Source organism: Lepisma saccharinum, chromosome 17, assembly GCF_977018435.1.
Source record: "Lepisma saccharinum chromosome 17, izLepSacc3.1, whole genome shotgun sequence".
NCBI classification, from domain to species: Eukaryota; Metazoa; Arthropoda; class Insecta; order Zygentoma; family Lepismatidae; genus Lepisma; species Lepisma saccharinum.
Genome location: NC_139245.1, coordinates 24,905,734 through 24,929,621, shown reverse-complemented (window position 1 = coordinate 24,929,621; position 23,888 = coordinate 24,905,734). Strand labels below are relative to the sequence as shown.

The 23,888-nt window shown below is 38.8% G+C and overlaps 1 protein-coding gene across 1 annotated transcript; it reads right to left on the bottom strand.

The window, feature by feature from the left end:
• Positions 1 to 414: 414 nt before the first annotated feature.
• Positions 415 to 7,925, bottom strand: LOC146001234 (alpha-1,3-mannosyl-glycoprotein 4-beta-N-acetylglucosaminyltransferase C-like). Its single transcript, XM_083138538.1, has 3 exons — positions 7,746 to 7,925; positions 4,035 to 4,320; positions 415 to 2,529 (listed from the first exon to the last, which is right to left on the bottom strand). The coding sequence occupies exons 1-3, from the start codon at positions 7,885 to 7,887 to the stop codon at positions 1,494 to 1,496; spliced, it is 1,464 nt and encodes a 487-aa protein (XP_082994664.1). The 5' UTR covers positions 7,888 to 7,925; the 3' UTR covers positions 415 to 1,493.
• Positions 7,926 to 23,888: the final 15,963 nt, after the last annotated feature.

Genomic DNA, 23,888 nt, shown 5'->3' with positions numbered 1-23,888 from the left:
TAGAGTAGGTCATTTAAATATTCACATTCCAATACCTTTTTTTTCACAATACGGCTTAAAGAGAACATAGGACTGACCTACTCTGGAACTTGATATTTGATATTATAAATATCGCAAAGATCATATTTTAATTTTGTACAGCCTGGAAAATCTCATTCCATATTTTATGTAATAAGTACTGAGATTATTGGATAATTATGTATTGAAACCAATATTGGTTCCCTTGTAAACTAAGACATGGAAAGTGTACATGATATTATAAGGAAGACGTTGCTAAAATATTTGCATTGATTTTCTTTTGGATGTAGTAACGTGATATTCATTACTGACAATCAAAGTCTTAATATTCAAAGTTGGAGACTGTCCTATCCCATTCAGTCACTCTGAAAACTCTGTTCCTGAGAGGTTGGAGAGGTGTGAGGCTGAAGAACTAGTCTTCTATTATTAGTACGGTTCCATAGTCATATCGATCCATTCCTGTTCCACAATTTCCTCAGCGTGAAAGTGAGACAAGTGATAACAAATTCACATGGATTCGTTATTGCGAAGAAATAAATAATAAAACAGCATAATGTTGACAATGACTTCAAAGTTAAAGTCAAAATTGACCAAGATATAATTTCTGGATGTAATAAGTTCTGTAGCACCAGTTGATTTTCTCGTACAAACTTCAAAGCAAGAATATTTCAGTCACAAAGCTCATATCTAACCACATGTTATTGTATTTATCTGTTCTCTCTGTGCATGTATATTGGACAGAGTTGAAGGAAGGTTGAAGGAGGATAGAGGTACAGAGGAAGGAGGGAAGATATATCCATGTAAACTATATAGAAGCAACGGCTTGTTCATTAGAAAAGCTGAAGGAATAGAAACAAGAATAAAGTAAGAAGATTGAAGATGGGATACGAATGTTTTAGTACACGTGTAATATTGACTAGAAAGGGCAGAGTGAGAAACAGCTGTAGAAGGACATTTAGAGAAGGATATACCAAAGCTTTAAGTTAATGGGGTTCCAATAAGGACAAAACTAGGAACATCGTGTGTGAGTGAACAGAATGCAGACAATATGTATAAATGTATTTGACATGGAGGAAAACAAGATAGATGCATTGTAAAATGAAAGGGTAAACTAAATCAAGAGATGGGTTCGCAATTAATGTTCAGAAAGGCTACCGGAACTGTATCTACAGTTTGAAGTAGGATCCGAACCACTAATTATGCCTCCACCGGGTATCGAACTCCAGACTCTTGATTACAAGATGACGACGTTACCACTAGGCAATCAAGGAGACCCCTTAAGGAAGATGGAGAGTATGAAATTTAATGGCTATTATAACATGTGGGAAACGTAATCAATAAGAAACGATTGCAATGAATTGTAGGATGGAATGCAAGTAAGATCACCGAGATACCAAATTCATGTCAAGGCAATCGAAATGTGGAACTGCTTTGCTGGTAACTTAAAAACTGAACTGATTTGTGAATCACTGGCATCATGTAGCGTGTGTACCTAGCGGACTCGCAAACACCGCAATCTCCGTTATGATGATCCAAGACCTCTGCTTGGGCCCAACCTGAATCCGCAAGCACTGAACACCTGTTGGGAAGACTTGGTCCACATCTGGAACGTCCACTTTCCCCTCCACGAAAGAGGCGAGCGTTACGAATCCCCGACAGAGAACGCGGTCGGGGCGCTCGAAGGACAAGAAGACGTCACTGGCCTCCAGCTCACCGTCCGTCAGTCTGTCCGGAGGATTCCTGGCACCGTCGCCGGTCACCACGGCAACCCTCTGCAGAACCAGAGGATGCGGGAAGACGATATCGAACGTGTCACCCGGTTTCGGAATCCCCCAGAACATACCGGGAGCTGGGCTGTAGGCATACTCCGGATGGAAGTCGCGGTACGTCTGCATGCTGGTGACCAGATCTGCAGATGGATTCGTCGAATGGTAAGTCCTAGGCGGAACAGCATTGAAGGTCGAGTCTCTGAGCTTCTGGGTCTTGTTAGATAGAGTCGAGTGAACACCTTGGTGCTGAAACAAGCCTGGAATGCGTCGAGTTGGCTTCACTGCATCCGGTACCAAAAGACGGATGAAGTACTGCAGGAGAAAGTCCACAGGCTGCTCCCGGTAGAACATCTTGAGCAATTGTACAAGTCGTGGAAGATCTTCGTTCCTCAGCGTTTGCCCTATGGACAAGAAACCTGAGAACTGTAGCGCCACCCAGCGGTGGTCGCTGTGGAGACTGATAAACTCCCGTATGGCAGTCAGGTAGCGATCGGCGCACGCCACGTCATCCTCTAGCACCAGGTAGAACTCGGAGAGGTTGAGGCTGTACGTTATCAGGTACGAGAAGTCCAGAACCTGCTTGGCTCTCCAGCGAACGCGTTCAGGGGAATCTCCGAAAGTCTTCCTGGAGAACCTGAAGTCCAAATCAGGATACAAACATGATGGGGCTTCTATAACTTGAATAAATCCTGATTGCAGTGGTTCTTTGAACGCTTCTTCCAGGCGGTTTGCTCTTTGATCCCTGAAAAGAGACACACAGTGCTAATATTACTTGCAATACTGCATTTGTTCTGTTGCATGTCGCTTTTCTGCCACTCTTGGCTAATTGCGACGATGATGATCAATAGTGATTAGGTGACATAAAGAAGACACAGAGCTCAAATCCCACAGAGTATTATAATGACTGCGGGTATATCCACCAGACATTCGTTAGCCTGCAGGGTAGAAGTGTCCAGGGTGTAGTACGTGGAAGAGTGGCGATCATAAAGATCACACCTAGTAACTTTCTTTGTAGCTATATCAACTATTTCAGGATGTTATGGAAAAGGACCCATACATTCTCACATACGCACACATGTAATAGCAAATGTATGCATACACCTTTTGAGCGTCGATAGTCTGATTGGGACTGGTCATATAGTTGAACGTGGGATCTGTATTGCTGAAATGTGTCCCTAGGAGAGAATCGAATCATGAACCCTTTCTTGATTACTAATAGACCACATATAGCAGGCCGTTCGGGGCTGAGTGGTTAGCGTAGAGCGTTACAAAGACCGAGGACTCATATTCAAACCTTGAGTAGTGCATGACTGTGTTCACCCCATTTTTCATCGTCGCGATTAGCCCTTCAAGGTAGAAAAGCGACGAAAAATAACCGAAAGCAAGAATGAAAATCGCAGAACCCTCCTATATTAATTGAGTAACTTTAAGAAATATAGTTCAAAATTGTTTCCGGGTGCATCTTTTGTGCCTCAAATGGACATAATAATAATAATTAGTTGTTATTATTCTTGGAGGAGCAGGAAATCAAAATACCTATATTTCTCTTCCTCTCTTCTGTAATAGAACTTCTATGTGCATGGGGTTGCCATATGTTCTCATAGCTTTCTAAGTAGTCATAAGGTACAGGAGGAGGAAATGGAATCATAGGCGAAAGAGATCGGAGGCAAACTGTACGAAATTTGAATGGGATGGGTCTGGGAAGGGGAACACGTGGATCAATGGACACTGCAACTAGTGAAGTAAATATTAGAGGACATAGACAGGTAGGAAATCATAATGGAATGCGAAACAAAGAGATCACTAGAGCTTTAAACAAGGGAACAACGGGAATTGGAACAAGTAGCGTACCTCAGGATCAGAAAAGGGAGTGGGTATGAAAGGGCCTGGCTAGGCAACATAAGCTGGGAAAGAGTGATCTAAGCAATTGGAGGGCAAATAAACATTGAATTATTGGGAAGAGTGGGAGTGTGTTTACAAAAAGTTATGGAGAAGAAGGGGTGCTGTATAGGTACGGAAAAAATTATAAAGTGATGTGATGAAATAAAGTTGATGTAGTGCACATAGCGGACGGTTCGCACATGATATATCTAAATCAAAACTATTATGGAGAAGCTTATGCACCAGGCGAGACACAAGAACCAGTAAAAGTTGTGCAGGGAGTTAACCAATTGGCTCATCTGGAGATGGTGACTGAAAGAGTTTTCACACAAATGTAACGTCTTGCTAGAGATGCAAGGCCCTTACCTAACTTTGGGATCCATATCAGCCAGGAAGACGACGAGAGTCACATTGTGCCTCTCCTGCTCTGTGGATTTCTCCATCAGGGAGCTCAGGGTTTGTTCCAGGTATCTCTCGTGCCTCTCAACGCTGGGGATGCCAATCGTCAGGAAGCCTCTGCGATTCCTTCTCTTCCCGAGGAGCGGCGCTGTCGTCGTGCGGGGAACGGCCGGTTGCCAGGGAGCATCTTTGCAGGCGTTGTGGGGAGGTGGTGGGGTAGTGGAAAGTTTCTCCGTGATCCCCGTTTGTTGTTCTGGAATTGGATGGATGACGTAAGAACACAATGATGTGATATGATCCAAATTTTTATGTGACATCACAACTTTAAAATATGTCACTAATATATTTATTTTAAGCAAAGAAAGCGTAATTTCCGTGTTATTATATGTAATATTGCACCTTGTTTGTAATGTATATCTTTTGTTTAATGTTTATTGTATTTTATGCTCTATTATGAGTAGTTTAATGTATCTTCATATTTGCGAGAGTGCACTATGTGAATTTGTATTTCTAAACATGTATAGATGTCAGTTTTGTTGATAGTATCCTTTTGTAGATAGTGAGTGATTCATCTGTACTTGAATCTGTGTTCTCGAAAATAGTATAAACGCGAGGATATCGCGTAAGAAATATCACAATTTTGCCTTCGTCTCAAGTAGAATTGCCATAAATAAAGAATAAAACCTTTTAGTTTATCTACTGCAGCAATGTGGTTTTATTTCTCTGTGTGAATATTGACTTTGCCTAACACTATCCCTGTACCTGAAAGGAGTCTGTGTACTTCACCGAGTCTCATCGTTCACCGCTGAGTATTATTAAGTTGTTATTAATAAATATAGTAATACGTTTAATAAATAAATAATACAGGCTTGAACGTATCAGATGTTTCAGATTGTTTTGGTGTTGATTGAACGTTTAGGTTTTGTGGTTCTAAGGAGGATTGAGCTATCGAATCTCATTATAGTCATTATAGGAGTTATTTACCAGAATGTAGCACAAATAGCCCACGATTCGTTACTCTAATCAAGAATTCTTTACTTTAATTCATGGTTCAATACCGTAATACAGAATAACTTAGCCTAATCCAGGATTTGTTTACCTGACACATGAATCTTTACCATAATCCTCAATTCTTTATCCCAATCAACAAAACGTTACTAAGTTTAGTAATCACGATCCGCCTTTCTTTCCTTACATCCACGATTAATCACCTTAACTTAATTCTAATCCAGCATTTATTATCCCAACTCAGGATACAATAAGTTGACCCAGGATCATAACCCAATTTATGATTGATTGATTTGGTTCAATTTGCTTTGCTTTTCTGTCACTTGTGGCTAATCGCGAAGATAAGGATGAGTGAAATATGAAATTAATGAAGGGACAGTAACAAAGAACACCCATGCTCCGGTTGGGATTCGAACCTGGAACCTCCTCCACGGAGGTCGGCTACCCAATTTATGATTCGTTATTTTAATCTACGAAACGTTATGATTGGTGAGCCTAATCCGCGATTTGTTAGCCTAACGTTAGACGAAACGTTATCCTGTATCATGTTTCATTATCTGAATCTGCACCACCTTTGAATCATTTGATTTATTACCTGAATCTTAAAAGACCGGATTCTCGTATTCCTACTTCAAAACTCAATTTAAACTATTGAGACCGACTTAATTAGAGGGGGAGAGGGCAATTTTCTTACCCACAAAATTTCTGGCGGTAGTTGATATTATATGGATACCATGTCGTTTGTGTTAATCCTACTGCAGCTAAAAAATCAATTGAAGTCAGTGCCACGGCTTAAAACAATTTTCTCTACACCTACCATTTATATTTCCAAAAGAAACATTGAACGTGAATATGTTGCAATTCTTACATATATTTAGCACTTTAAGATTATAATATGTTGTCCAACACAAACGCAGATGTTAACCGATTTCAATCCTTTCTTCCAACAGTAAGCTTATTTAAAATACCTTGTTATGTAACTAAAGTTACACTTAATATTTTCCGATAGCAGAGATAAACTCACTTCACCGAGTTCCACAACATGATAACGAGTTAAAAATACACAAGAAATATAAACGCCTAACGCCTATGCAACCGGAAGTACAGAAATAATCCTCAGGTTGCATATATGTCAGGCAACAGTAATGGCCAGATTTGGAAGCGTTGCCACATTTTACACACCTTGTTTGTGTGAGTTTGGCTTTAAGTCCACTTTATGCACTGATAGGCTAATCGGGACTAGACCTACAGTTTAAAGTGGAATCTGATCAACTGTGGTAGCTGCCATCACCGGGTATCGAAGCCGGGTCTCGGTTATCTTAGCTAAAACGGTCTACAAATTGAGATGTTAGTGATACGGCAAGTGAGTATATTCTTCATTCTTGTAATACCAACTAAATGGTGTTCTGGCAACAGTCATCTTCCTTAATTCAGTCATTATCTGACCGATACCTGGATTGATTGGTTAATTTGACTTTCTTTACGTCGTTTCTCTGCTACTTTTGAATAATCGCGAATATGAGAATGAATGGTGATGATATTAAATGGATGAAGGGACAATGAGAAACACACATGGACAGCTCACAACACGAGCCCCACAGATGATTATACTGGCTGTGAGTTCAAACACCAGAGCCTCGTTAGGCTGCAAAATGCAGTCCAGGGTGTACTACGTGGAAGTGAGGTTGACAATTGGGTGTCGTAGTAAATTGTCACCCCTTACACCCCTCGCGGTAGTGAAATTTTGTTTCCTTGTAGTTAAGAGGTTCTGAGTTTGATTCATGAACGAAGCACATCTGCATGAAGAAAACTTCAAAACAATATCTGTTAAATTTTGCATTCTTGCTCAATCATGTGACAACTTCCAAAGAAAACAAAGTCATTTTTCAGTACTCCTGTAAGCAAATGGAGCATGTTCGCCTGCAATTTCTTTCCTGGCTTCTAAGTGGAGGGAAAAAAAGGCATGGCAGATCCAGTTTCTACTGTGATAGGAAAGAGAGTGTATGAAGTAAGATTGCGAAATCTTGTCCCAAGGATTACCACATCTATTTGTGAAGCATTTTTTTCCAAGTAGGAAAAACAGTTTTCAAGCGGAACTGGATCCATTAACTACAGTTCAAACTGGGCTCCGAACCAATGTAACATGCCTTCACCAAACCCGCAACCCATTAATTAAAATCTACGATAAAAGTAACGAGTGGATTGGAAATTTGCATTGTTCATTTTAAGTTGCAAAAAATAAAAAAACCGTGCTATTTTTATTGTTGATAACAAAAATTAAGTTTAGTTAGGTACTCGAACAGAATAATCAAGTAAGAAATTAATTCAATCGAAAAAATAATGTAAAATACACGCTCCCGTTTATGTAAAAAATGTTAAAAAAAATAATAATCCAGCTGTGCTGGATATTCACTCAACTGGTGAATCGATTAGAAAATTTTTCCCGAGGATATATTGCCATTAATAAGTTGTATCAATAGCCTGCAAAAAAATTGTGGCGACGATTAAGAATTTTTAATACACGACTATTTGAAAGATCACGACTGTTCGGGATCCCTCATATCCTTAAGAGTAAATCGCTATTCTTTGGATGTGTAAACTCTTTTATGAACCAAGGCAAGGATGTCACATCGAGTGCTGTTCGATAACTTTAACTGAAAGTATGCTTACCTCCTTGCAAAATCTCTTCATCCTGTGTCACCAACTTCACGTATCCGCTCCTTGTGGAATACAGCCAATAGAAGTTGAGCCCGAGTACAGCCAGCGCCACAGTGGCCACAATGAAAAGCGAGCCATTGTGAGCACGCTTCATTCCTCATCTTGCAAGGCCATGACGTCATCGAATCCTCCGCTCCTGTGAAATGGCCTGCAAGAGAAGTCCATGGCTAATTTGATGATTGATTATATCACTCTAAGAAGAAATCGTAAATAGTTAGTGATTCTGATTGATTGATTTACTTTATTTAACTTCGCTTTTTGTGCCACTTTTGGCTAATTTGCGAAGATGGGAATGAGTTATTATATGATGAAATTGATGAATGGACACTCACAGATATCCATGCCCAGGCCAGGATTCGAACCTTTTCGATTTTCCTTCAAAATTGAATATCAGTCAGTTTTGACCCTAAATTTCAGCCATTTGCATTATATATGGTTAAAAATGGTATGGAACATAAATTGTAGCTTGAAATGTACTGAAAACAATGTTTTTTTCCCCAAGATTTCTATCATTTTTCTTAGCTGAGTTATCATAATTATCCCAACTGTCTGCAAAGGCCAACAATGGCCGCCATTTTCAAACGAAGTCAAGTTTAGAAAAATAATGCATTTTTTAACTACTCTTGCATAGGGGTTACAACAACAAAAAATGTTTTTTTAAAAAAGTGGTCGAGCGACCAGTGCTGGACCATTTGGTACAGATTGATCCTGAAATTTTACGCACTGTACACAAAACGTAAAATTTTTGTTAGAAGGAGTAAAAAAAACATAAATTTCATTCTTTGTAGAGAAATCCTTGCAATGATTTTCAACATCAAGAACGTTTGGTTCCATCATGCTCACATGCTGAAAATTCAATTTTCACAACCTAGTTTTCCACCACAAGAATTGGGCAACAAGTCCATTGTTAGTCTTTTTTGAGGGTTTTATAAAATGTTTTGAGTGCTGATATATTTCTTTTCTGAAATCTTCATTATTTCATTGAGTTTTCAAAGAGATCCGATCATTGGTTAAGGAGGAAAAAAAATGTAAGCAGGGTTACCTTGTGTCGAGGGTCTCAAGAGTTACAGACAACATAGATTTAATGACATTTCAAAGTGCTGTAAAATTAAACCGTTTGAGATAGAGCGAAAAAAATTCATGGGGTTTCGTTCAACCATAGGTGAAAGGTGCACACCAAGTTTCATCAAAATCTGAGATGGTGGGTGACAAGATCTTTGTTTTTTGCGTTGAATTGACATTGAATGGCCCTTTTATAAACATAAATACGTCTCTTACATCATGTTAACAATTTTCTCGAAGACGTTACTGATCCAGAACACAAATAACATCTTCCGATATTGCCAGGAAATAAATATAATTCAAAATATTTCAATTAGGACTGAACAGATACCGATAATCTTACCGATTCTCACCGATACCGATGATTGAAAATTATTGAAAATATTGATTAATATTAGTGGGTGAGTGTTTCACTCCAATTACAAGCATTAATTTACTAGAGTTTTGAAAAACTCGATAATCTGACCAAGGCAGAAATTTATTTTATTATAAAACATAAACTAAACGTAACGTTTCAACCTTCTAGCAAGGTCTTCTTCAGACTCTGCACCAAGTACAAATGTAACAAGGTACAAAACAGGACGATATATATAAACGTTACGTTTAGTTTATGTTTTATAATAGAATAAATTTCTGCCTTGGTCAGCATATTGAGTTTTTCATATCATGGAAACAAGGCTTAATGGTGTTATAATTGAACATTTTCCGAGGCTGATGAGGAAAATTAACAACTGGAAGGACTTGAAGAAATATATATATCGTCCTGTTTTGCACTTGTTACATTTGTACTTGGTGCAGAGTCTGAAGTAGACCTTGCTAGAAGGTTGAAACGTTACGTTTAGTTTATGTTTTATAATAAAATAAATTTCTGCCTTGGTCAGCATATTGAGTTTTTCATATCATGGAAACAAGGCTTAATGGTGTTATAACTAGAGTTTTTGCTTCAAAATTTTCAAAATGTACATCAGAATATAAGAATATATTGTTTGTAATTTTATTTGAATCAAAAATTCAGATTTTGCACATAGTATTGGTACAAAATCAGTGGAAATTGCAAATTTGCATAACTTCTAGGATAATTATACTCTGCGAAAGTGTTACGCTGCATTTTTCGGATCTTGCGAACGATCAAAATGCTGCAAAAGTATCGGCAAGTAAATTCCAACCGATATTTTCCGATAACGATACATCGGTATTGGTATCGGTATCGACTCAGCCCTAATTTCAATTATCAGTGATGATAATTACGTTTCAAACTCAAACAGAAAAACCACACAAACGCACTCACTCAACAGACAAATCTTTACTCGTCTTCCCAAAGAAACTTCAACGTTGTACACGGAAATCTAAAAATAGATTAAAAATCCTCTCCCCTCTTCAAACCTCGAAGCTCCAGAGCGAGGAAAATGAAAGTGAACAGCGGCGAAGGAACTGGATCTAAAAGGTGAATAAACAATCGAAAAATCGATTTATTTTGATCCTACGAAGACACCGTTTGGCAGCTCAAAAATTCATATTCTGTGCAAATTAATAAAGCCAAAGTCTATGCGTTTATTTAGAAGCTGCGTAAATATAATAAATAGGATGCTAAAAGAGGTTCAAAAGTATATGAATGTTTATTTACGTGCACGTCTGTAGATCTAGTGTTCAGATTATTAACACCTTGTGAAAATTCCGTTTTGAACTACCAGCATAGGCACTTTAAAAATGAACTAAATTTTCTAGTGCTAATAACCATTTCCAGGATCTGGTTGATAAAAGCTAACACACCACTACGAAAGTATCATCATCAGTATTATTATTATTGTTATTGTTGTTATTATTATTATTATTATTAAACCGTGGTTTTGATGTACAAATCACGGAAATGCTGGACTGTCACTTGAATTAAAGTATTCAGTTGCACTGAGGGTTCTTTTTATTTCTTTTTGACATAAGACATCGCTTCTGTCACCCCTACCTCGCAGATTACATCCATGAGTGGACCTCAGAGCAACTGAGGCACCAGGATCCAACCTCCAACCTGATAGTCCACACAGATGAATCACGATTGGAATTTTAATGTTCAAGAACGACCCGAACATATTATCTATATATTCGATTTTGCATATTCTTGCCTTTCCTTATAAGCTTAGAGTGACATTGATGCAATAAATACTTTTATTTATTACTGTAATTCTTAATGGGTCGGCTTCAACCCAAACACCCTATATATCTGACACAATAATTACTAGAAATATGCAACTTTGTTATGTAATGAGGGTTTGCCCGAGATGAATCATATCAATTAAAGATTACAGGTTACGATATTACCAGTCTTAGAAACTATATACGTATAGGATTCGGTAAAGCAGATAATGTACGAGATATATCAAGCGTACAACATCCCCCTCCCCCACTAGTATGTACATACATAGGCCTGCCGGTGGCATAGTGGTAACGTCGTCATCTTTTAGTAAAGAGGTGCCGGTCCAATACCCGGTGGACGCTCATAGTGGTTCCGATCGCACTTTAAACTGTAGGTCCAGTCCCGATGAGCCTATCTGTGCATAAAGTAGACTTCAAACAATAACTCAGAATCCGTACTACACACACACTCTCATAAATTATATGCATGCACGAGCATGTGTGTGCATGTGTGTTCATTACGTGCTTTTATATATTATTAGGGGGACGCATCCACCTTTCACAGTAGCTTCCCGCCTCTGCGATATCAAGAGCTAGTACAATAGAGAGAAAAGTAAGTGCCGAGCTCATATGTGATCAGGAGGGCAATTCATGGACTTTTGAGCTTGCCGAAACAGCACCTGGAACCCTTGCCAGCTCTAATTCGTACCCTGATTCAAAGGAACACGGTATCTCAATACAGTTTTGCTATCCCATACTCTGAACTTAAAGAAGAGGTGAACATTTCAAACGACAACGAAGTACATACTAGCTGGAAGCGATTCGGTGTTCACTCACCGGCTACGCGAGAGCGCCCAGTCTGTCTTCCTTCACCCCTTCATGGTTCGTCTCCATCTGCCGTCTTTCAACGATCGATGGGTGTTTGGAAGAGTCCAAGTTGCCCTGCGCAGGGGAGTTCTAATACGAGACAGATGTCTCCTCATTACAATATCAGTGCGTTCTCCTATCTTTCATTAATCTCCTAACCCACTTGAAAAGATCGGTGAATTTTCTATTCTTCCCAACAGTTTCGAAATATTTCTTTTTTAGATCTTTCCACTAAATTCGGTAGAACTAAAAAGTAAAATAAACTCCTTAGAACATCAACTCTTTTAGGGCCAAGGCATGCGAAGCGGTTTTTCTCTGGGTGATGAGCAGTCAGAGGTTCGAGTCCCATCGTCGCTATTTTCTGGCTTGTGAGACTAGAATCCCCCACTGATGCTTTCAAGCAGCTCCCCACATGTTCTCACAATGCTTGGTCAACACTGTAATTAGAGCTCTTACCGGGAATCGAACACGGGACAGTTGGTTAAGTGTTTGGCAATGTGGGAACTCAACGATAGAACAACAAACCTTAAATATAATAAAATTGAAATACATAATCTATTTTCTCAAATTACGATTTTTCAAAACACCATCAATATAACCATACGAACAGCGTAAGCATGACGTTCAGGAATTATATTAGGTTGATTTATATTTTCTTCAACTTTTGGGTTGAATCGTGGCGATGGAAATAGATGAAGGGAACACCCACTCCAGGACAAGAATTGTGACCGTCAGTATCGAAATCGTGAATCCAGCACACTACACGCTCTGCCTTCGTAAGGATATGTGGGATTACCGGGTCGGCCCACACGCAACATTTTGTACAACGTTTTCCCTGTACAGTTAAAACGTAGCAGTTTTGGTTCATATACACAGGACAGTTTTTGGCACTGTTTTACCTAGTCAGTTCCGGGAATTCATCATGGAGGCAGTGTTATTCTGGTCAAGTTTTACAATTAGTCTTCTAAAAGGAAGGCAAATTAAATATCTTAATTGCATGCAATTTTCAAGGCCATCCAGGCTGAAAGATACGAATTTCTTGTTTTTAGTTACTTCGTGAATTGCATAGTGAACCTGACGACCAGCGCAATTACTTACAAATAGGCACTGAAACATACAATCATTTAGTGTAATCAGCCAGTGAGTCAGTCAAAAACAATACATATCAAATAACCATAACCTTTTCTTGTAAACATATTCGTACCTGGCCATGAGACTAGAAATATATTGCATAAACAACACATACAGCGTGGCACAATCCAACCTGTCACAGATAAACACTAGAGCAGCAAGACAAACAACGTTTCTTAAGGGTTTTCTGCTTTTCAATGTGACACACGCTCTTTAAAAATAGTTTTTGTTTGTTTTCTTTTGCCGAAGCATCGAAATACAAAAAAATACCATATCAACAAAACAGTGACTACTAGAAGTCTCTATTGCTCATTTTAGAAATCTTATCCAAAATTAGCTATTAACAGGGAATATGTGTGTCTAAAGTTGTCATTATTACGATGAAGGAATCAGAAGTTCTGAGGCTGAGGAGTCTGTTTAAGTAGTGAACAAAACAAACTAGAGCAACAATTAATTTTATTATGGTGATTGTTACACATACACGCACCAAGATAAGAGTCACATTACAAATGAAAAATTAATTAAAATCCCTTCTTTACAATTGTATGTAAGTACATAACACTGCTCAAAAATAGTGCCCAATTGTAGCAAGAAGCTCAAATACGTGACAAAAAAGGCTTAAAATGTCAACATTTCTTTGGACATTCAACGACGAAGTCGCAAAGAAGACAAGGAAACGTCTGTTATGACAGAAATTGCACAATACACTCCGATTTCAAGTAGAGTCACTTAGTGGCGCAGAAATAGTTGGGTACATTTCATTCTTAAAATTTGAAGAAACGGTTCAGTACCCTCCTAAATCATCAATCCACATTACACTCTCTGAAAATTTATCGAGAAGTGGAAATAGTTACAGTGGCTAGAAGTAAACTTTATTCTTAAAACTTGCTTTTCTCGTCAATATTATTTCCAAAAACATGAAATTCCCATTATGAAATATTCTTCGCATTCTTTAAAATCTTACAAATTTTCAATATAAGAGATTGTGTAGGAGATTTGAAGGAATCTTATTTTCCGAAACGTGCAATGCTACAAAATACATTTTTACCCTATTTGAAAGTTAAAAGAAATGGGAAATTCAAATGAACATGCTTTCTAGATTCAGTATATTCTAATTGTAACACCACTTTAAAAAATATAGATTTTTGAAATGTCCACAGTTTTTCTTATTTTTTTTGCCGTCGAAAGCACACATATTTAGCAAGATTGGTTTCACGCACACACACGCATCGCATATATACAATACATTCATACATACACACATACACATATGAAGCTTTTTGAAGTTAACTTTGTCCTCTCAAATTAAAATACGTTCCTACGCCACTGGTATTACTCTTCCAAAAATGGGGCAAGGGAAGTTGAAGCATTAAAGTTAGAATCAGTCACTTCTCTGTTTACAATTTTTGGACTTTCTCTCATCTGGATCAGTATCACTAAATACGTAGTGAGAGCTGCTGCCATCTGGAAGAGAATTAATGAAATATATTTGGTTCAATTTTACTCGAAAAAAAAAATGTATCCATCAAAGCCTTTCTAGAGTGCGCGTCAAATCTCCTGCATATGGCGATAGCCAATAGCAGCAGACTGCAGCGGTGCCATGTCGAAATTTTACACGGAAAAGATACAGCGTGGTTGAGCGAGACGCCTTGTCACTGAACTAGGCAACGCCGCACGTCTGTGATTCGCTGGTGCTGTTCAGCCGTTCAAGGCCATATGCAGGAGATTTGACGCGCACTCTAAATGTATATTAACTTTCAATATTGACGTGCATGAGTGGAGATAAAGTGAACAAAACATTTTGATACCATGTTTTTTATGCTTTCAATCGCATAAAAGTCTAATTTTATTCATAGAGTTATATATGCATTTGTATATACAGGGAGGGCCAAAAAAGATGTTACCACTTATATGGTATTTTGAAGGGAGGATAAGTTAATATGTTTATATGCCTCTGAAGTGATTATTTTAGACATGTTATATGGGAATGCATCCTTGACATACACCTTGTACCATTCACATACCTACATCCATACACATATGTAAATTACAGTGAAAAAAATATCTAAAAATATACTAATCGTAACCTTGACATATCCATTTCAGTGGTACATCTTCTTGGCCCTTCCTTTATATATAATAAAAAAACAAAAGTATATTAGTAGAGGTTTCACACTATTTTTTCACAATATATGAGTTTTTAAGTCCATTCTATACACAGATAGGCTAATCGGCACTGGACCTACAGTTTAAAGTGGGATTCGAGCCACTGAGCAGTGTTTCTCCATCGCGTATCGAACCTTGAACCTTATAAGGCAACGACGGCAGTGGGTATATCAGTGAGTTGAATTTTTTCCTGTTACTTTGGATCCTAATCCTGCATCTCTACAATTGTACGTCTAGCACTAGCTGTAATACTAGGACCATAGTGTTGGTGGTCACTTGTAATACTGCAATGATATAATAGTATTTTGGATCTTTCCTTTTTGTCACATATTCGAATCTACCCCTACCTCCCTTTCAAAAAAAATTCCTGGGTATGAGACTGCTTTCTAGAGAGCAAGTAGTGAAGTACCTTCTCCCATTCTAATACTAACAGCACATTCATTTAGAATCTATCTCCGTGGCGGAATGGTTAGCACAGCTACGAAGCCAGGGGTCCCGGCTTCAAATCCTTGGTAAGATATGGATGTTTGTGTTTGCCTGTTTGAGAAAAACAGATAATTGAGAAATACTTACATATGTGAATAACACAGAAGGAGAGTAACCGCTTAGCGATTTCCTTGAAAAAAAAAGAGTGGTTATTAAACGCCCTACGATGCTAGGGGTCATGGGTTCGAATCCAAGGCTCGGCATATGTGCTCCTTGTGAGTCTCCCTTCATCTATTTGATCATGTCACCAATCATCCTCATCGTCGCGATTAGCCTAAAGTGTCAGAAAAACGGCGCTAAATAACAAAAAAAAAACAAATCAAATCATGTATCTACAAGTTGTTTTTAACTTACCGAATGTAGCAGTGTGAGATCGAGCGAGAAAAACCCACACACAGAGAACTTGGGTTCGCTTTGCAAGAGTTGTAGCGAGAATAATTTTATCTGGAATAAGTAATAATTACATAAATATCAGATGAATAATATCCTAAGCATTATTGAAAAATCATTGTAATGAACATTTGTCTATTTGTTGTTGGTGTGTTGTAAAATCAGTATATATCGTACTGTATGTAACATATCTATGACATCAAATTATTGTGCAATTACTATAAGAAAAAGCATTATGTTTGTTTTTCACGTTCGTCATGGCGATTGAATGAAAAGAGGTGAGGACATATGAAGCAGGAAATTCGGGAGTTGTTTTGACAGATTGAAAACTTCAGTTTATAAATTCCAAACACACATTTATATTTTAAAATACTCTAATAATTTTAAATACGAATTTGAGCGTTTTATTTTAAACGTTTACCTGTACAAAAAGCTTCATACGCCCCAAGAGGCTAATCATCGAATAATTAAATATAGGATTCACTTAAATAATGCAGAGGAAACATATTGTTAAGCATTGCAATTGTTGCAAGAACTAAATTTTGAACGGAACGTCGGAGTTGAAAATATTAAACAGGATCCAATCTGCCATATAAGCGATGAAGGAACACTTAACATTGAGATTTACAAGAAGTGAAGAAAGTTCTTTTCAAAATAGCATCAAAGAAAGCGAGTTTGTTAGGGTCATGTTATTTTCGTAACATCGCTGGCTGTTCTGTATTTATAGCTTGAAAGGGAGTCTCAACCTTCCGAAGCATCCAATCAATAAGCGAGCCGCTGACGTCATCTCAATCCAGCACCAATCGCCAACCCTTTCGTTCACGCTCTACATGCTTGATAGGCTGGCTAGCTAGACTCGTGCGATCAGCTGGAGATGTTCTGACTACACTTATTACTTCGGAAGGGTTTTAAGAAAAAAATCTTCATCAGGGTTTCCATACATATCCTTGAAGATATATAGAAAAGCGACGTTACTCAAATGAAAACAAGCAAAACGACTTGAAACTTCATGACTTACCTCCTCCTTGACGTCATGAGTGAGTGTAATGTCGGCAAACTTATACAGCAGAACTCCGCTTCCTTGTGCCTGTAATGCAAGAATAGATAACTTCAGCAGTACGATAAGTTAAGTAGCCATTCATGAAACCAAGTTTTGTTGATTGATTGATTGTTTTGATTTATTTTGCTTCACTTTTCTGCCACTTTTGGCTAATCGCGAAGATGAGGATGAGCGATATATGATAACATTGATAGAACACCCATGCCAAGGGTTTCGAACCCAGGACTCGTGGCGCCGTAGCGCGCTATGCTAACCACTCCGCCACGGAGATAGGCTTCAGTTTTTGTGTACTATGTATTTGTATTGGTTCATGATGGTAGGATATCCGAGGTATCATGTGCTGACTAAAAATATGTACATGGGCATTTATAATATAGAAACGTTCAAAATCTGGAAAAAAAATTGATGAAGTGATTGCAAAGGTACATATTATATTTTTTCATAAATGACATATCGGTATTGATTAAAATCAGTTTAAAAATAAGATTTGGTCCTTGTCCTCTATGTACAGCCAACGGCAATTGTCCATCGACATTTTCATTATTTTTTTATTCTTCATCCTGTGTTGTTTTAGGAATGAACTTCTGTTGATGAGAAGCATATGTTGTTCTCTGGGGGCGGGGGTGGGTCAAAGACAATTTACTTTCCATTGGGAGATAAAGTTTAGGATAGTGCGAGAACAAAAGTGGAAAAAATGGGTGGGGGCAACTGCCCTCCTCGCCGCCACTGCCTCTGGTTATTGATGTTATCATGGTTGACGTTCAATCCATGATGATGATCATCAATCACACTATGGAAAACAGACTGGATGAAAATGGTGATGGACAAATCGCCTACTATTCTTTTGAGTGTACAATGTTATTCTATTTGAAATGCTACTGTATTGCTGTAAATACATAGTAAGACATTACCTAATAGAAAATAGAAATAAATAATGCGAAATGCACATTTAGAACCTTTGCAGAATTTTGTCTTACAAGGGAGGTTATCTAAGTGTCCCCATCCGATTTCCATGAAACTTGCCAGGTGTATAGAGGGGCCCAAAGGAAGAAATTCGTGTTTTTTTGTTTCGGCTAAAAAACTGTTTTAGGGGGCAAAACTCACCCTCTAATGTCAAGATGAGGACAAAGTGAAGTGGGGATCTGACCCCTGTGTCCCCCTCCGATTTCCATGAAACTTGGCAGGTGTATAGAGGGGCCCAAAGGAAGAAATACGTGTTTTTTGTTTGTTTCGGCTATAAAACTGTTTTAGGGGGCAAAACTCACCCTCTAATGTCAAGATGAGGACAAATTGAAGTGGGGATCTGACCCCTGTGTCCCCCTCCGATTTCCATGAAACTTGGCAGATGTATAGAGGAGCCCAAAGGAAGTAATACGTATTTTTTGTTTCGGCTAAAAAACTGTTTTAGGGGACAAAACCCTCCCTCAAATGAAATGTCAAAATGAAGTGGTGATCTGACCCCCGTGTCCCCCTCCGATTTCCATGAAACTTGGCAGGTCTATAGAGGGGCGCAAAGAAAGAAATACGTGTTTTTTTGTTTTGGCTAAAAACTGTTTTAGGGGCAAAACCCTCCTCAAATGTCAAGATAAGAATAAAGTGAAGTGGCGATCTGACCCGTGTGTCCCCCTCCGATGTCAATGAAACTTGGCAGATGTATAGAGGGTCCCAAAGGAAGAGATACGTTTTTTTTTGTTTCGGCAAAAAAACTGTTTTAGGGGCAAACCCCCCCTCAAATATCAAGATGAGGACAAAGTGAAGTGGGGATCTGACCCCTGTGTCCCCCTCCGATTTCCATGAAACTTGGCAGGTGTATAGAGGGGCCCAAAGGAAGAAATACGTGTTTTTTGTTTGTTTCGGCTATAAAACTGTTTTAGGGGGCAAAACTCACCCTCTAATGTCAAGATGAGGACAAATTGAAGTGGGGATCTGACCCCTGTGTCCCCCTCCGATTTCCATGAAACTTGGCAGATGTATAGAGGAGCCCAAAGGAAGAAATACGTATTTTTTGTTTCGGCTAAAAAACTGTTTTAGGGGACAAAACCCTCCCTCAAATGAAATGTCAAAATGAAGTGGTGATCTGACCCCTGTGTCCCCCTCCGATTTCCATGAAACTTGGCAGGCCTATAGAGGGGCCCAAAGAAAGAAATACGTGTTTTTTTGTTTTGGCTAAAAACTGTTTTAGGGGCAAAACCCTCCTCAAATGTCAAGATAAGAATAAAGTGAAGTGGGGATCTGACCCGTGTGTTCCCCTCCGATGTCAATGAAACTTGGCAGATGTATAGAGGGTCCCAAAGGAAGAGATACTTTTTTTTTGTTTCGGCTAAAAAACTGTTTTAGGGGGCAAACCCCCTCTCAAATATCAAGATGAGGACAAAGTGAAGTGGGGATCTGACCCCTGTGTCCCCCTCCGATTTCCATGAAACTTGGCAGGTGTATAGAGGGGCCCAAAGGAAGTAATACGTGTTTTTTGTTTTGGCTACAAAACGGTTTTAGGGGGTAAAAACCCCCTCAAATGTCAAGATGATGACAAATTGCAATGGGGATGTGACCCCTGTGTCCCCCTTCTATTGCCATGAAACGTGGCATGTGTATAGAGGGGGCCAAAGGAAGAAACACCTGTTTTTTGTTTCGGCTAAAAAATTGTTTTAGGGGGTTACCCCCTCCCCCTCAAATGTTAATATGAGGACAGATTGAAGTGGGGATTTGACTCCGAAACCACGTACATCTGGTATATGAAGAACACGCTCATATAATTATATTTGGAACACACACAGCACAGAACTGTAGGATTGTCGGTATCAAACGCAGTGTAATTGTAGAGAGATGCCGAATTCATAGACACCGTTGTTCCCGGATTGGCATGGGCATAACAATAGACGGACCAAAGCAGGGTAACGGAGCATCAAAATAGCCGCACACGGGAACCATAACCCTATCAAGCATGACTTAGATATCATATAGGTGATATCCATAGCCAAGGACACAAGACGATAGTTCCATAGAGCGTATTAAAAGTGTGACCACATTCACTACATTGGAAATGGTACCTCCATACAGAACGGTTGTCCTTGTTTTCTTCTGTGAGCCTTTAAATACGGGGTCACAAATGCGGAATTTGGATTCATGATGTCTTATCGTGCATACCATCCCACTACAGCACACCTGATAATTGTGTTTAACTGGCCGCCTGGCATCATTTCACGTTTCCTTACTCTTATCTCCTCTGCTTGTGAGGTATCTCCTGACAGACTGCCCATAGGTGATGCGTCGTGGTGGGTATGTTGCACATGATGATGTGTCAAGCATGTATCGTGCGTTATGTAACGCATTTTGTCACATTGCTGTCGCGTGGCATATTTGCCTTTCTTATTCTCGTCGGTGATAGCTGTGTTTCCCAGTGACATGCACTTCATATCTCAAATGCTCCACTTGTGTATCTGCCAGTTTTTTTTAACCGAAACATAGAAACACGTATTTCTTCCTTTGGGCCACTCTATACACCTGCCACGTTTCATGGAAATTAGAGGGGGACACAGGGGTCAGATCCCCACTTCAATTTGTCCTCATCTTGACATTAGAGGGGAGGTTTTGCCCCCTAAAACAGTTTTTTATCCGAATCAAAAAAAACACGTGTTTCTTCCTTTGGACCCCTCTATACACCTGGCAAGTTTCATGGAAATCGGAAGGGGACACAGGGGTCAGATCCCCACTGCAATTTGTCCTCATCTTGACATTTGAGTTGATTTTGCCGCCAAAAACTGTTTCTTAGCCGAAACAAAAAACACGTATTTCTTCCTTTGAGCCCCTCTATACACCTGCCAAGTTTCATGGAAATCGGAGGGTGTCTCAGAGGTCAGATCTCCACTTCATTTTGACATTTAAGGGGGGTTTTGCCCCCTAAAACAGTTTTTTAGCTGAAACAAAAAAAAAACACATATTTCTTCATTTGGGCCCCTCTATACACCTGCCAAGTTTCATTGACATCGGAGTTGGACACAGGGGCTCAGATCCCCACTTCAATTTTTCCTCATCTTGATATTATAGGGGAAGTTTTGCCCCCTAAAACAGTTTTTTTAGCCGAAACAAGGAAACACGTATTTCTTCCTTTGGGCCCCTCTACACCTGGCAGGTTTCATGGAAATCGGATGGGGACACTTAGATAACCTCCCTTGTTAGTGAGCTAAAGTTAAGAGTATGCTTGGCGTAAATAGATGAAAAGCTATAAGTCCAATAAAATTTTGTTGTTGATGATGATGCTAAAGTAAAGAAACATTCGAATAACAGTAGTTGTATTTGTGGTATAACCAGCTCGATAAAGGAAGAGCCCTCTCCAGCAGGTTTGTTTATACTTAAAACTAGCTCAACATGAGCATATGAGCTTCTTGCTCAAGTGTGGAACCCCCTCTAATCCAAGATTTTTGTAAAAAAGCCCTCATGGATTCCATGGGAAAGGAAGAGCCCCCTCAGATTGATTTGCCTATACTTACAAAAGGCACTTCTGTGAGATTGTTGTCCATAAACTTGTCAAAATTGGCTATACCTGAAATTATGCTAAACCCATACCTACCCATACATATTTACTTCAGGTTTAAGTTCAATTGGATACCAGGTTCAATTTGTATATCTAGTATTAAGATAATATAATTCTTCTAGAATTGCTCCGTGACTCTCTCATTTCTTACATCATAAACATATGATTTTTCTCCTATGAGAATAACACTACATATGGTGTCATCAGGTAATGCCTCATGGAATTCACAGATAATTTTAATATTTGTTCTGTCATTCACTACAACTTGTTTCCTTTTTGAAGCATTGATTACAAACATGGGTCTCTGTGCCTTGAATTCATCTGGTGTGTAGTACATGTCAGTATTGCCAATTGTAGAAAACAGTAAACAAAATTTGCTTGTTTTAGAGATATTCCAGTATTTGATAAGCAACAACAACAGGGCCATCTATGTGCAAATGTCTGAACTTGGTGAACACTTGGGAACAAGTCAATATGTCAATATTTTTAACTCTTTTTGCTAGTAATAGGGAATGGTAGTAAGCATTAGACAAAGTACTTTGGAGCCGAATATGCCTTTCTTAAGACGTCGTATATTGCTAAAATATCTTTAATTCACATATTTCTCATACCGCCGTATCTTGTTCTATTAGGCCTCTTCAAGAAAATTGCCAATTAGTGAAAATTAATTGAGCACAACAGCAAAAGAGGTGCTAATAGGGCAAGCATACAATGATATGGGGATATGTGAATTGTTGGTTTCTTCGATTCAGATAAATGGATCGAATTGAAACTGGGATATTTTGCATTTTTTTATACAAAATCTGATATTTGTTACATCCAGCTTGTTTGTTGTAATCTATTCATATTTAGAGTCAGGCTTATATCTGTCCAAGTTGTTATATAAAATCAATACACATGGCATTAGGTCAGTGCCTTCTGGGACATGCATGTTTGTGCAGGTATTTGTGCTAGGTCAGTGCCTCTGAAGGCCGCTGCTTTCTTCTCAAGACCCAGTTCTCAACCGGCCTGGGAATCAATATATTGATTTGTTCTATTGCCTTCAGCAATTGCCTTGATGGATTAGTTCCTGCGAGCGCCAGGGCATGGCGTGCAGTGTTGATTGCATGTACACCCAGCAGAGAAACGGGAGGTACGCACAGGAGAAAATACTCCAGCTATGCAGAATCACCCCCATAAATATAATTATCCTAGGATCAAAATTAGTAACAGAATAGAGAAACAAAAATTATAATAGGGCTTGGATACAGCTACCAGCTATTATATTTTTATTTTGAACACAGCACTTAAAACTAAGCCAAGATGCACCCCTACCCACACCTACCCACCCCCACCCCCACACAGCCCAAAGTGGTTCCTAAATACAAATCTCAAGAACTAATTGACATAGAGCTATGCAGTTTTTTTGTCTGTACTGAACCCAACTGATTAAGCATAAAGATTTGATTTAAAAACCCAGGAAATTTTATATAAATACCAAAGCCAAAAATATTAACACGCATACACACATACACACATACACACACACACAGCACAGTGCTGAACCCAACTGATCCAGTATAAAGTTTTGAATTGAAACCCAGGAAATTGTATATAATAAACAACGGCAAAAATGCCAAATCAAAAATATTGCAATCAGTGCAATAAAAATATATTTAGCTCTAATTGGGCCAGACACCAAAAGATTTGTAACCCAGACAAATACAGAACTCCCACGAAAATTTGCCCCAAATGCAATAGAAAATATAGCATGGAATATTTCACATATAAACATAAAGGTACTTGCTCTGCACAGTCATCAACATTGCCCCCACAACCATCTACATCTGGTCTGAAAAGGAAGCATGAAGCACCTGTTAATGCCAGAGCAGCAAAGCAGCCACGCTATGAACCCATCCATAGCAGTTTTAATGCTCAACTTAGGGATTACCGGTTTGTATCAGAGCCAAGATGTGGCATTGAGAATTTTTTGAACAGTATAAATTCTGATCTGCAGGCAATTCTCAATGCACAAAATGGCTCTTATAAGCTCTCCCTCAAATTGTTTGCACAATATAAGAAGCCAAATGGCACCAAATTTACACAGCCCCACATAACAGAAACTGTACCGGTATATTCAAATGCAAATTCAGACACAATAATAAGCAGGTTGATAGATCAATTGAATATTGAACACTCTGAATTTGCGGCAAAAGAGTCTGGATGGAGCCTATGCGGCTTTCCGCACAAGTTATATGTTAATATTTCTGAATTCAGCCCGTTACAAGGTTCCACA

What these genes read in the sequence shown, in the direction of transcription:
- LOC146001234 (XM_083138538.1), bottom strand. Translation starts at nt 7,887, where the DNA reads ATGAAGCGTGCTCACAATGGCTCGCTTTTCATTGTGGCCACTGTGGCG. An exon ending in TGAAGAGATTTTGCAAGGAG is followed by an intron (nt 4,321 to 7,745) that starts GTAAGCATACTT and finishes ATCCAATTCCAG; the next exon opens with AACAACAAACGGGGATCACG. An exon ending in GATATGGATCCCAAAGTTAG is followed by an intron (nt 2,530 to 4,034) that starts GTAAGGGCCTTG and finishes GTCTCTTTTCAG; the next exon opens with GGATCAAAGAGCAAACCGCC.